At 41.8% G+C, this 15800-nt stretch overlaps 1 protein-coding gene across 1 annotated transcript in view; it reads right to left on the bottom strand.

Annotated features, from left to right (window-relative positions):
* The window catches only part of mxd4 (MAX dimerization protein 4), a 26621-nt gene extending 10821 nt beyond the window's left edge, over positions 1-15800 (bottom strand). The window contains exons 1-3 of the mRNA XM_058074996.1: positions 15581-15800; positions 15053-15152; positions 12128-12157 (exon numbers count right to left, since the gene is read on the bottom strand). Of these exons, the coding sequence (XP_057930979.1) occupies positions 12128-12157; positions 15053-15152; positions 15581-15644 (194 nt within the window). The 5' untranslated portion in view covers positions 15645-15800. The remainder of the gene's footprint in view (positions 1-12127; positions 12158-15052; positions 15153-15580) is intronic.

Below are 15800 nucleotides of genomic sequence, written 5' to 3'. Positions count from 1 at the left end.
ATTTTGTTTTCTCTCTTCCTCTGTGCCTCTGTTGGAGAAAAGCTTCAATGCATTTGATGCATATCTCTCAGACAGAACCCGGTCAAAGCGTCCCTGACAGCTTTCTCCCAGCACGTGTTCCCCTGCTGAGTGACACACTCACTAGTTTTCTTCAAAAGTGCACAGCTAATTTGGAGCGGGACAGGAACCCTCCCCCTGCTCCCCTCCCTCCATTGCCTCACTCACGTTTGTTATTCCCAAGTCAAGCCCTGGTCACGCTATGTTTATCAGATCAAACAGCCGTGCAAAGTGTGGCACCATAATGTTGTGTATATGGAGGGAAGCAGACAGATTGCACCGTCTGGGGCATATGGTTTTGAATCACATCACAGTTTCCAATTTAGATCTGAATTGTCTTGATTTGGGGGTCAGAATTACTGTTATATATACGTTTTCCAAGTTTTAAAGAATCAAGGCTTCACATGAGTCGTATGTTTTTATAATGCCCAGCCAGTTTTTTTAGTGACACATGTGCTATAACGAATAATAGCTCTAACTTCAAAACAAAAACACTATTATTCCCCTGCATGTTTGGCTTAAGTCTGCAATTTGATTTGCCCCAGAGTGATGTTTGCAAGGAGGCAACCACCTGACTGCACTCACGTGCAGAGTACCACAGGAGGATTTGTGTCTGATCTCTGGCCTTCTCCATCCCCTCCCTACCCCCCACACCACCCGCCCCCCTCCATCAGAGTGCCAAAACAAAGCAAAGGCAGAGAAAGGAAAAGGGAACTCAAAAGCTGCACGTTGCTAAAACTGAACTGACTTACTGTCCAAGGTTCAGGTCGGGCCGTTCTTACAGAGCTGCTCATAACCTTCGTAGAGAACACAAGTGACCATTTGAAATTGTATGTCTGACTAATGCATATTCGAGGATACCGGAGACCTGCACCACTAAAGTAAACATGACATTGTTCTGGAGAGTATTTCGACAACTGTTCTGAGCACGACCCACGGGCGCACAAAGGGGCGCAGGATGTGCAGAGGACAACCAGTGCAAACAACAGACCCTCACTTACTCACTCGCTGTACTTCTTAATGAGGGGGCTGCAGCAGCCCAGCAAATTCCTCAACCCAAATGCAGAGGAATGAGTGGCTTGACTGGCCCACGGCCAATCCTGCTAAATGAAGGTCAACAGTCATCAGGACCTCAATTCCAGTGTTTCCTCACACTGCTCGTAGTTTTAGAGAGAAAAAAATCAGGCCTCTGAGGTTGAGGGCTAAAAAAAACAATGAAAAATAGCATGTTTTTGGCATGAGAGCTGTAAAAGCATCCTCCCACTTCATGCCCCAAGAGGTGATAATGTGTCACTGATTACAATAAGAGGTACAGTTCAATTTAGCACACCATGTTTTGGATCCCTTATTTAGATTATGTGTGTCCAGTACGGGAGTGCGGGCAGGATGGCAAAACCTGTGTCAGCTATGTACCGAACGTAACATGACCATCGCAGCACAACACGTGTATTGAGGACAAAGGACAACAATGGTCTAGAATTAGCATTCTGTGTTCTTTCTTCCTCTGTTTACGAGAAGAATTCTCATGAAAAGCCTGTATCTTTACTTTATCATTTAACATACGTTGATTCTCCATGTTTGGCCTGCTTAGGAGTGAAAGTGAAACGCCTAGCGTGAGTGTGGGTCACCACGGTACAACTAGTACAATTTGGAGTTGCCACTGTGGTGGTTCCACATCTGGCTGGCAGGTTCTTGGTTTGCACAGAGCCCATATGGGAAAAGGAGGGGGCATGACGTGGTGATGGATCCTACCCGGGGGCAAAAACATAACGACACACATATACAGTGGGTCTTTCAGCAGCCCCTCATCTGTCTTCTTCTCAACCTGCGGCCCTACCCTCAACATGTTTACATTTAACTCCCATCTGATGTGCTGTCTCGAAAAAAAAAAAGTGGCATAGTGGCTCACCATGCATCCCACGCAGACAAAAACACTCATGCACACTCGAGGTGCAGCGTGAGAGGCCTTTCTCACCCTGATATGAAATGTCAGTCACACGAGACAAGACAGACGGATATGAACCCCCCCATAAACACATTCGCCTGACGGCAGCAACATGACGCTAGGACTCATATGACCTGTGCATTGACACGCAAGCAGTATTACTGCACTGCAACAACACTAAGCAGTCGAAACTGAAGAGTGGTAGTATTTCAAAAGGAGAACTTCAATTTGTACATGCTTGGGAATGCCATGTGAGCGTAAGTCATTTGACTTTTGTGAAACAATCCTCGTGTGAGCGTGGATCATTACAAAATCTCTTCCTCAGCACAGGCCACTTACACTTGCGTTAACAGGAAAACAGATGTCAAATAGAACTTAAATAGAAGTGCGTGTGAGTAAACAGACAACGAATGAAAGAAGAGAAGGAAGCTAAAGAAAGGTTTCCCTGTGTCTTGGAATTATTTCAGTACAATGTCAAATGACAGACTTGGACAGTAATTGGCTTCCGCTGTGTGCGCTGAGAAGTACGTGTTGCACATGTTGGACGGACTAGCAGGGACAAGTTCAGAGAGCTCCATAAACACATTCCCCTGACACTGCTTTTATAAGGACGTCCTGTCAATGATTAACACACAGGAATCCTGTGGCATGACAGAGGGGGCTCAACGTTGATGTTTACTGTAACACAGGATTAGAAAGAGTGAGCTGGACGCCACTCTATGGGGGAGCTGGAATAAACTTTAGGTTTGTAAGGTAGATCTAAGACACATTTTAAACACATTGGTATGTTATTTGGCATTTTGGTGCTTTTAAAAAATCTTCCAAAAGATGGATCATAAGATCGACAAGGGTTGTCCTGGGTTCCCAAATGAACTATGTTCAACCCTAAGAGGTTCCACAGTATTGTATATTCTTGTGAATACATACTTTTCAAAACAACTGCAAATAATATGTGGCCGTTTCAGTATTGTCAGCATACAAGTGATGAACTACCATGCACAAATGCTCCCGCCGGCAGCAAAAGCCCTCTCTTACTTAACTCTGCATTCCAGCATATGTGTGCATACTCTGCTGACCTGAATTTCAGGCTGCCTGCTCGGCACTCAGCAGCCACGTCCCGCACCTCCTCCTGTCCTTCCCTTCAGTAACGCTCAAGAATGTTTCATCCAAAGCAGCCAACTTGCCTTCCTCCCTGCTGTTAACCTCATGTGTTCTTTCATTGTTTTCCTGGCTCTTGCACCTTATTAAAGTGCAAACCATGCTTTTCCCCCCATTTTTATGAGCATCAGCTGCTTGGCGGCAGTGAAACCGCCAAGCAGCCTTACTGACACAGAAATATCATGTGCCCTGCCCTGCCCTGCAGCGGTGACACCTGAGAGGCAACAGCATCTACGTACCTAAATGTAGATGCTTGTGTGCATCAACCTCACATAGCCCAGGAGCTAACACCAAGGTAAACACGCCATAGACAGTAAAAGCATGTGAGCTGGTCCTCTCAGTGGTTGCAGATGGGCGAGACGTGGCGCCTCTAAGCGGATAGTGACCTTGGGGCAAAGGAATTTCACAAGTGACTTATAATGTTGACCTCTCGCTGCTTTTAATTCTTTTACCCCATCAAGATAATGCATGTTGATGATGCAACCTAGCTTGGTCCCGCAAAATTGAGAGCAGCAGGCTGCAATGCATCGTTAGAGGTCAAGTCTTTTCTAAATTACTCATCCTTTTTCTCCACAGGAGAAGCCATGCTAACCGTTAAGACAGCTTGAATATAGACGGCTTTAATGTCCAGCTGGAGCGTAAACTGCTATGAACAGGGAATTAGTAATTTGATTTTTTTTAAGTCTAGAGAAGGGTTGCCCGTTACGTCGATTGAGAGCTACAGGTCTATCACATAGGTAGTGTGGGTTGATGGCATAAACATCATTTTAGGATGTCATACGACATCAGTCAGCTGATATTAAGCTCCTGATTCGCTAGTTCTCTCATGCGGCAAAGATTAAGAGAACAGACGTCTCAAGCTACACACAGAGATGCATTTTTCATATTCTGATTACAGATAAACTAACTCAGTGGGAAGAAAAGTGGGAAAAAAGTGACTTGTTTGGCTTTGCTTTGTGTACTGAGCGGCACTATCGAAATGCGTGTTTTCTACACGTCTGCCTATTAAATTACAGTATTTCACACTATAAGGCACACTCAGTAACCTTAGGTGTGCACCGAGTTCCAAAATCCGTAAAAATGTTGTCAGACGGTGCTGTCAGACCATTTCCCGCTGACACAAGGACGTAATACGTACGCTGGCAGCGATAAACCAATCAGAGAACATTACATAATACGTACAGGACGTATACTTAACCTCCGCCACGCCTCCGGTAGGTATACTACTGATATGCTGCAAAACAACATTGCGCCCATATGTCCGTTACTGTGGAAAAACCAAGTTGGATGCTTGGGCTAAGGTATCTGCTTTAACTGTTGTCGGAGCTTTGGCGAGAGCTGACGTAATTGCTGAACAGCCACCCGATAACGAGACTAACTCCGACAATGATGTGAGGGAACCTGGCATGTTTGATAGCGAAATCACCCAGCTGTTCAATTCAGACACAGTAGATTAGGATTTTGATGGATTTGTGGGGGAAGATTAATTTAAAAAATATGCTGAGTGTATTGTTAAATAGTAGAATAAAGTTCAAATAAACTCACTGTTTTGCTTCTGTTGCCTTTTTTGTTTGTTTTAGCATGTGCCCTATATAATACAGTGTGTCTTATGTATGTGTTAAGTAGTCATATTTATAAATATATTACACATTTACAGTATATATTTAAAAATATATTTTATATCTTGGGACTTGGTCACTGTAAAAGTAGCTCTCAAGTGTGAGCATCCCCCATCTTAATAAAACAGCTACACAGACCAACTACACTCACAGACTCAATACGCTACCACATACAGTACATTAGCATCCAAAAGTGAAGCCTTTGTAACCAGCAACCTGTTTTGAAATGGTTCTATTACAATTTGCATGCTATATCGATTGTATATATATATATTGATATGGTAGGAGCCTGAAATGTATATCACAATATGGCTTTAAGGCCATATCGCCCATCCCTAGTAAACAGTGTTAGGCTGTGTTGTATTGTTTAATTAGCAGCGGTAAACTTATTTTTACACAGCAGTTAGGAAATATAAAATGTCACCTAAACCATTGCCCATACGCGTAGTAAGGCTTTATAATTATTCCACTTCATTTCCATTTCATTTTTTTTCCCTGAAATGGGATGTGTTGAATGAAGTGGAAAAAACAGGAACAATATCCAAATGCACCCCATAATGCTTCTCTACACCTCTTGTAAAATAATATAAAAGACATAAAAAATAAATTAGTATACGTCATCTTGGCCTCAGGGAATGCACTCAGCACGTACGCAGGCATTTTATTTACAAGTAAGTGCAGCTGCAGTTCTTTGTTGTGTGTGCAGCTGCATGACATTTGAAGCAGGATGCTCTGGGTTTTATACATTTGCATTGCACGCTCCACTAACTTGTATGGCATACCTTATTTATTAAGATTGTTAATGCATTGCATTATCGGTGGTCTTCTTTCTCTTTGGGCTTTTCCCTTCAGGGGTCGCCACAGCAAATCAATCTCCTACATCCAACCCTGTCTCTCTCACACCAACTACATGTCTCCTTCACTACATTCATAAACCTCATCTTTGGTCTTCCTCTACGCCTCCTACCTGGCAGCTCTAACCGCAGCATCCTTCTACCAATATATTCACTATCGCTCCTCAGGACATGTCCCGACCATCTCAGTCTGGCCTCTCTGACTTGATGTCCCTCTGATGTGCTCGTTCCTGATCCTATCCATCCTGGTCACTCCCAATAAGAACCTCAGTATCCTCATCACTGCTCCAGTTCTGCTTTCTGTCTTTTCCTCAGTGGCACTGTCTCTAGACCAAACAACATGGCTGGTCTCACCACAGTTTTGTATCAGTAGGGTATTGGTATTGTGTGTCGTTGGCACCACACATAGCATATAGTTCATTACTGGTCAGTAGAAATTTATGGGGACTTCTTGTGACAGCGTGACATTTGAGCAAGTTAAGTATAAAGGCCACATGTCATAATGAGGCATAGAAATGTTACAAATCTGTGTGAGACCTAAAATGGCCTTAACTGCATTCATGATGGCGACGCATTAAAAGTGTCTGGCCTGCCACCTTCCACATAAACGCCACATCACAAGAGAGGACTTATACTGCTACAAGAGGGGCAACTGGCACAGATGAGTGTTGGCATAAAGACCGGATAACGGCAATAAAGGCACTCTGTGAGAGAGCGGGGGAACTCTGCTCTCCCTCTCCTTCCTGCCTCAGGTATCTGCTGACTCAGTAACTTTTATGGGGCGAAATAGAGAGGTGGAATGAGGAGACAAGGTAACAGAAAAAGCAGCTGTGGCCTGTGGAGAAAAACTCCAAAAAATAAAAGGAGGTGGAGTGACTATAATGCCATAACTCAAAGACACATGCGCAAGGCTGGCTTCACTCAAGGGGAAAAGAGCCCCCCCAAAGCCAAATAAGTCATTCATCACAGCTGGGAGTGGAAGACACTGGGAGAGTAAATTTAATTAGAGGGAAGCTTACAACATGGCCAAGTGCTCCTGTGCTCATGAAGTAAATTTAAATGTTAAGTCCCACAGTTGTTGCACAGTTGTCACGCTTGGATTTACAGATACCATGATGAGACCGGTTAAAAATGAAGCTTGGAAGGCAAAATTTTATTTCAAAAAGTAAATCTGTACATTTAATTCCTTTGACAGATTTGAAATCCCCCCAAAATTGCCTTCCCAGAGTGGACCTTTTACATTCTGCTGCATACTGGCAGGGAAACACAAATGTTGACAAACTTTGGACATCCTGCTTGTTATGTTTGCTCGTCAAAATGAAACCAAGAGCAAACATGGGTGGAGATAAAAATAAAGGCATAATTCTCTGGGTCAAGTGAGGGAAATATTACCAACAAAGCTGACAATCACCTGCACGCGAGTGGACTCACATTTCCAGTAAACATTCTGGAAAAGAAGACTTTTGTAACTTGATGTTGTCTTAATGTCACAAGAAAAAGAAGGAAACACACTATGGTGGATTTTAAGTCAGAAATAGGTATAGAAGTTAACGGAAACAGAAGTAACAGACCGAAAAATTACGTACGTATCGGTGCCACATATTGGTTCCACTGCTTCCACACCAGCAACACAACACTTCCTCACCAATTACACTCATGGCAAGGTGCATCCACGAAACACCGGCATTCTGAACCGGTTTTAAACCTGGTATTTCCCCATGTGGGACTAATGTAATGGTAGTTTAACTTCACCGGACTTGTATATCAGTTACCAATGTCTGCTCAAATTGTGCTGAATGTTTGCACATATCGTACAATAAAATAATTTACCTATATATTTGGTGCACACGTATAGGTATTCTGTATTGCTGCTGGTTTTGCTGTGATTATTGTGACAATTTGTCATAGTCTATTCATATTCATTCATTCATTTTCTACCGCTTATCCTCACGAGGGTCGCGGGGGTGCTGGAGCCTATTCCAGCTGTCTTCGGGCGAGAGGCAGGGTACACCCTGTACTGGTTGCCAGCCAATCACAGGGCACATATAGACAAACAACCATTCACACTCACATTCATACCTATGGATAATTTGTAGTCACCAATTAACCTAGCAAGTTTTTGGAATGTGGGAGGAGGCCGGAGTGTCTATTCATATTGGTGAATTTAATTATTGAAGTATATACGTAACTACATGTCCCAAAATTCTGTTTGAACAAAATTGGCATGAGTTCCATTTTTTAAAGCACAAATTAGGCACCAGCATCGTTTCAAAAGTACCAATTTGGTGCCGGTGTCGGACAAAATGTAAACAACACCAATGCTAGAAATAGGAAGGAAGCCGCAGCTTTTTGGTGAACTATCTAACCACATCCTCAGGCAGGCCGCTGCAATGACAAGGGTGAGTGGATAAAAAAACCCAGCAAAGTCACCCAAGAGATGGTCTAAAGCTAAAGTGTCACAGCTGCACTCGGGCTGCACCAGATAAGCAGGTCACATCAGGACGCACAAGCCTGTCAAATGCTGCTGGCACCCGCCCAGCGTCGCTCTGATAACAGGACATAAATATGAGCTGGGTGCCTCTGAAACAGCAGCCAGCAAGTCTGCGATTAATAATGTCAAGAAAATATTTGCAGAAACACCTTGAAGCAAACACTGATGCTGGCCTAAAATTTGCATTCCGCCCCCTTTTTTGAGTGACTGATATTTTTTATTGAAGATAGATGACAGGTTATATTTAAAGGATATTTGAACTTATGCAACTCATATTGCAGTGGTAACTGTATACACACCTAAATAGGTTCTATTTTGCATAGGCTTGTCCAGTGTGCTAAAAAAAAGCCAGTTTGTGTTTATTTGGCTACATTATTAGGACACATGCTAAGGAGGTTTGCATCTATCAGACTTCCCTCCATCACCTTGTCTACCATGTCAACATGAGCACAAAAATAGCTCAATGTGACCAAACAAAGACAGTGAGTCACGACTTAAATAGCAGCGCCTCCCTGGAGTGCGTAGTGGTGGCGTGAGGGTCAGGAGGTTGCATTTTTTTAACAAACGATACTAGCACTACAGCAGATTAAACTTTGAATAGATGATCCAGATCGGCCAGATACCTGAAACTGGTTGAACAGGAAATCTGATGACTGATGATGTTTAGTTTATGAATCAACAGCCGACTGACTAGACCAATTGAGAAGTCACGTTGCAGGGCTCTACATTAAAAACCAAAATGACTTGTCCATAGGGAATCCTTAAGGTGAGAACTACTTGCCCGAACTTGCCCCATGTAAAATGAAAAGACTGCCATAATGGCATCACATGAGAATCTCAAATAAAGATAAAATGAGAGTACTACCATAATACCTTACACATGGTAGTCGTAGTAAGCAGTGATATTTATAAGCTGTGCACCACAATGAAACATTATTGATTAGACACATTTGTGTACTAGTAAAGTGTTTTTAATCCAGAAAAAAAGCTCAATGGTCAAACAATAATTTGTGAAGCAAAGGTGAGAAAAATACACAGAAATGGAAGCGCTAGATTTTGTAGCTTGTGCAAAATCAGCACTTGGTATTGGATCTAATCGGTGGTGTTTCATTGTGACCACTTCAAATTGTCACAGCAATGTGATTCACTCACCTGTGCCATCATTTGATTTGCTGCCGCTAATAAAATACTTGTTTAGGAGGCACTGGTTCATCACTTTTTGCTGTTTCCTTCAGAATTAGACGATGTTGGCAGCGCCGCCATGACGGATGTTTTCGTAGTCAAACGATCGCTGATTGGTTGATCGCGAACAAGAACGGGTGTGGGTAAAACGCGGACTGTGGATTACGGACCGCGGTCTAAATAAACGATTCTGATTGGTCCATTTCAAGATTTGCAAGGATTGCTTTGCAAATTACCACCGGAATTACGCAGTCCGTGTTTTACCAACACCCAACAAGAACCGCTTAAAAAAAAAAAACTCTTGGCAGTATGGCATGCCAAAGTGCACTTGCCCGACGGGAATATCGCTGATTGGATTTACTTGCCCGAATTTTGTTTTAACTTGCCCCGGGCCATCGGCACACCGTTATTGTCGAGCCCTGCGTTGATTCTTTTTTTTTTTATCTTAGACTGATCAAAGAATGATCACCCTTGCTTTAAGTATAGTATAGTATTTGAGAACTAAGAAATTGTTCATTTGCTTCCAAACTGCAATAATGTTTGTTGCCACCATTTGTAATTTCTTTACATGCACTAAAAAGTTATTACATAAATTCAGCTGAACCTACCTAGCTTTTTAATACACATGTGAACACACCTAGATCATGCATGTACAGTACACACACAGTCCTCTTGCATGTACAGTCTACGCTCCAGAGTAAAAGTCGCACCAGCCAAAAATGCACATTGAAGAAGAATAAAAACATATTTAAGTTGAACTGGACTATAAGTCTCTCCCCTCGGGCATCTCTGTGTGGAATTTGCATGTTCTGCCTGTGTACATGTGGGTTTTCTCCGGGTACTCCGGTTTCTTCCCACATTCCAAAAATATGCTAGGTTAACTGGCGACTCCAAATTGTCCATAGGTATGAATGTGAGTGTGAATGGTTGTTTGTCTATATGTGCCCTGTGATTGGCTGGCGACCAGTCCAGGTTTTACCCCGCCTCTCGCATATATCAGTCACTCCGAAGTATAACTTGAAAGACCAGCCAAACTGTGGAAAAACAGTGTCACTTATAGTCTGGGAAATACAAATATCGCAGTTAAAAATAATTCACTGCATAGCAGAATGTTTTAGTCAGTCAAAGCAAGGCCTCACAATGATGATATTTTTCTATTGCCACTGGGTAGCACCATAACCACAAAAACCAAATCATATCATTTAAACATACAGTAACCCCTCATTTATCACAGTTAATTGATTTGTTGAATATGAATATTTTCATAGAAATAAGACTCTCTAAATATGACTATAACCATTAACCATTAGAGTCCTCTAGACAAGAAATAACACCCCTATAGTCTCCTTTATCAGAGAAAATAAGCCATTTAAGACATAAGTAAGACTCGTGCTTGTGTGTGTTTCCATAAATGTGGACAGGAAGCAACATCTGGGATTCAAACTTCAATTTTAGCTACAGCCTGTGTTATTGTTGTGATGATGACTGTTATTAGTATGTTTATGTTCCTGTTTTGAGATGAATAATTATAGAATAACCATTAAAAAAAATTAAGTCGTTAGCAATCATCTGGTGCTTGCTACTAGTGAGACCAAGTGTTTTAGTTGATTTACAACATTGTTTTACTTGAAAATGCTTAATTTAGGCTATGGTTGTGACAGACCATAGTCTGCCACAAAACAGTGATCATTTATTTGTTACTTAATTTTTGAAAAACTACAATAGAGTTAGGGAGCGATGTTTAAGCAATGTACATTTTTTTCGACTTTTTTATTATTTATATTTTTGATTAAAAAAAAAAAAAACTTGACACGTGGCCTCATAGACTCATAGCAAAAGTGATGATAAGGGAAGTGACTCAACTTAATTTACTGGCATGTGTCAGTGTGGACGTCACACTGCTTTTGTACCTAACCACACCCGTTGTCGGACATGAGGTAACTGTTGTGTCTCAACATCTGCAGCGTAATCACACTTCTCCCTCTCGTCTTAAAGTGGAATATGCCCATACATGTTTGTCTCTGCTCGGCACGTCCACTCGCAGACATGTGACTAGCTAATCCCTCAACGTGGATGACTGTGTCACATACACACACGCAGACACAAACTTGACCTCACACCCATTCCAGCCTCTGCTCACATGCTGACAGTCACATCAGCTGTTTCCTAAATCCTCTCAGCCAGACATTTTTAAAAAGGTAAATGAAAGCACCACGGGTTGACCTTGATGCAAAGAACCAACACAATTACTTGCAGTTAACGTCACCTCAGTTCTATGAATACTGTACTTATTTCTTGGTATGTGACCGTTGGCCTTCATAAGTAGACAAACAAATGATTCAAGATGAGACTGAAGAAAAAAAATATTTATAAATATTTGACTTTAACAAGCAGGGATCACCTTAACACTTTTCGGAAATAAACACCAACTTAGAAGAGAACAATCACCAGGTGTGTTTTCCATCTTCTCAATTTGAAGAAATAACACAGACCCCACTCACTCACCTCCCAATGTTATTTTGGGCCAGATTAACACATTGCAGAAAGTATCCCTTTTCTTTCCATACAAGGAAGTGAAACGGAAACAGATCTCATCAGCATGACAGCCTCCCTATGAGAGCTTATCATCTTTTTTTTTTTAATCATCTTTTTTTTTAGACATGAAAATGGAATTGATTCAATCTACAACCTATGACCTCAGTAGAAATCACCTGGCTTCTACCTGCAGACAATTTCTCCACTAAAGTATGCTGGTTCTATTCACATTCATACAGACAGACAGACATGCAAACAGATATGAAAACCTAAGATGCGGCCTTACCTGTGTTTCTCCAGCTCATTATGTGATGATCTAAAAAGAAACACACAAAAGACAAAGATAAGCTTCTGGACAGAGCAAAACATCATGTGAATATTTGCGTGGTCCATCTTCTATTGCGCTTATGCTGTTAGGTGCGGTGGTCGGACTGCAGCTTATCCCAGCTGACTGAGAGCAAAATGGAAGACCATACCCTGTACTGGTTGCCAGTGCAGTCAATTGCAGGACGATTATGAACAGATCATTGAATGGGAATCAATCCCATGCCATTTGTATGTGAAACACTACACTGTGTACACGTTTGGGCGATATGACTTAGTGGTTAACCTCAGTTTTAGAAGAACATGAATTCTCTCAAGCTTGGAATTGTCCGAATCAGCACAGTGTGCCCAGTTGTAATGCTTGGGGTCAAAATTTAACATTATGAGGAGACATTGCAGTACCTATAGAGCAGGTCATAGGTCATTCTGATTGACATAAATCGCACAGAGTGATTGATTATTGGCCAAACATGGAGGTACACAGCACCCTGCCTTGCCCATACAAACAAGCAACCTGCACACAGTGCCGTTGTTGCCCACACGCTGGCCAAACAGCAGTGTGGATAACAACCCTTCCCTCAGACGTCTGTAGGCCTAGATGCTGCAGAATTCCACAGCGTGTGGGCTATTCCGAGGAGCGAGCAGCCCCCACCGCCCACCCTATTATGATATGCAGGGAGGGGAACAGCAAGGGCACTGAAGGCATGTTGTTGATGAGGCTGTCATGGATACCGCAACAAAAAACAAAAACAGGGACAACAAAAGTGTGTAGTGGTGGGTGTGTGAGTGAGTGGCAGATACACAACAAGCCTGTTCACATTTTGCAGCCAATTTGAGAGTGCCTGTGCTGGCTAAGCAGTGATTCCCACAGCTGTGCCGATGACTGCAAGGCATCTGTATGGCCGCCACGGGGTGAGAATGGCAATAGCGAAAATGTGCTGTCTGAGTAAAATCGTCATCGTGACCATCATCATATGGGAGGCTGACTGAACCCTTACACCGACCTTTAACGGTTAACACACACCCCTTTATATGGCTTGCAAATGATATCCAGATAATAACTTACCATCACCATTGTTACACTCAAGGACAAATCAAGTTTAAATTAAAAAAAAAAACAACATACTGACACTTTTTGGGGGATATGTTTTGTATGTAGCTTTGTAAAAAGTGATTTTGGAAAGTACTAGCGATGTAGTCATGACGATTCCTGTTCAAACAGGCTGGCAAAAGCCGGTGAAAATGATGTAATATGCATGCCGGGCCACTAGATGGCGATGGCACTCACTGATATACGTGTCATATGTAAATAAGACTTTGTAAGTATTTAATGCCACTTTGACGGTATAGTAGCAGAGTAGCTACACAAATGCTACTACGGCAATGTGGTCGGCCACATTGGTTTTGTTGTACTCCCAGACTGAACACTAAACATACATGTGTACGTCTTCCAATTTACACTGGTCTGTATTAATGGTTTATATCAATTTGACAACCGGTAATTGGCTATTTTAGATCATGTAAATGAAGAATTTGGAGGGTTAAAAACTGTTATATTTGTAGACCAGCTGAGGATGCATGACCATATTAACAAATTAGTGCACTTTAACAATTAAGAGCCTACTTATTGATTTTAAAGTGGCACAATTCTAGGGAATTCCTCCACACCGTAGTGTACGTTGTCTGTTAAAAAAGGGAGGGAAAAGCAGCTCTGGTACAAGAGGCCAACTGGGCTGGTGTTTGTCACATGTGTGTACTGTAGGTGTTTAAGCCACCACACCCACCTGCCACATCCCCATGCACACCCCTCACTCATACACACACACGCACACACATTATTGTGTTATCCTGTCAAACAATACCAAAGGAATGTGGAAGAGCGTAGACGGTAGGACAACGCTAGTAGATTAAAATGTATTCAACATTCAGTGGATTTTTTGCTGTGTTACCACGTGATCAGTTATATAAAAATAATAACAGGAATGATATTATTATAATGATATATTATACATAATAATAATACTTAATTTTGAATAATAAAATCAATATTAAAATAATCAACTTTGGAAATTGAAAAAAATATTTAAAAAGTTTATTGTAATCATAACAATAGTCATATTATAACATAATTATAAATACATAATTAATTATTGTGTTTATTATGTAATCCTTGCATTAATGGTGGAAATAATGGGTCCGTGCCTTGTTGAAGTGAACATCTACACATGAATTCAATTTAATTACAGTTTTGAAAGTATTCTTAAATGGTTGGTTGAGGTAGCTCAAGTTTAAGTTTAAAGAAAGGGACTTAAGTCATAGTTAAGTAGTGGAGAAACACAATTACCGCACACACCGTGAGGAATGTCAGTGTGCAGTCATAAACAAACACTAACTTTGTATGTAAAACACTGTGGCGTGGAAAAGGGTTGAGAGGGTGTGTCTACAACAACAAGGGACCCCCACGTACTTCAATTTTGCATGCACATAAAGCAGAAAACACACTAACCACACCAGTATGAGCATGAGTGATGCATGTGGGGTTGCAGAAATGAAAGTATAGCTGGTCCAGTCAGTGCGGGTCCTGTGACAGGGACATGGCTACGTGTGCGTGTGTGAATTGCGTGCATGTGTATGAAAACAGAGAGTGAGTGAGAGGGAGCTGTACAGTTGACAGTGTACGCGTGGCAGTGTTTATTAGAAACCAAAACAGAGTGAGAGCCCAGCCCAGCCCAGGCAGCAGAAAGATGGCAGTGTACAGGAAAACAGCAACTCCTCCCCCCTCCCCTACCTCCCCTCCGTCCCTCCCTCCCTCACCCGGACTGGACCACTGACACTAACATGCGAAGGAGAAAGAAAAAAAACACAGTAGAGGAGCAGGTAGATTTACCTATTGTTGTGACTTTTTCTGTTTATTGGCGAGGATTTCGTCTTCTTCCTGGAGAAGTCGCTACTGTAGGGTAAAACTGAGGCATAACCGTGCTCTGCCTCTATGGAAACAGAAAATGACACACATGCATTTCAGCAAAGTGGAAGCAAGAAATGAAAATATATATATGAGCTGTTGATGATTCGCTGTCTCTTTAAAAAAAGACATTATAATGGATGCTATGTGTTATAGCAATGTTACAAGCTGATCCAAATGGGAGCATGAACGCAACCGATGCATCCAGTCATTGTTAATAAAATATATTCGTGTAAATATACAGCTCTCTCCAATGAAGCAAAAGCTACTTGGTCCAATTATCACCCTATTTGCTCTACATCCCATTGTCTATACACAGTGACATCATACCTGCACCATCAAACTGTCGACTCAAACTTCATGTTTTAAGCCCGCAGACAAGCTAATACTTCGACAGAGTAATAATTACACTGCTAGTAATCGCTGTCATGCTGTCAATTTAGCGCAAAATACCTCTGTCTCTTCTCTCCAAGTACTCTGCAGCTTCCAGCAGAATTAAAAGCGAGTTAAGTTCCATCTTGTTTTGTCTTAAAAATAGGAGACAGTATATACACCAGTTTACATAAACTGTTGCAATGGAAATGTAAAAAAAAAAAAAGGTTTCAGTCCGGTGTAGGTACGGCGATATAATCAGTTCTGACTCTTTGCGACTCCAAACTCCAGTAGCAACAAC

This window comes from Doryrhamphus excisus, chromosome 1 (genome assembly GCF_030265055.1).
Source record: "Doryrhamphus excisus isolate RoL2022-K1 chromosome 1, RoL_Dexc_1.0, whole genome shotgun sequence".
Lineage (NCBI taxonomy): Eukaryota > Metazoa > Chordata > Actinopteri > Syngnathiformes > Syngnathidae > Doryrhamphus > Doryrhamphus excisus.
Note: the sequence above shows the minus strand (reverse complement) of the source record. Positions and strands in the feature narration are given on the sequence as shown.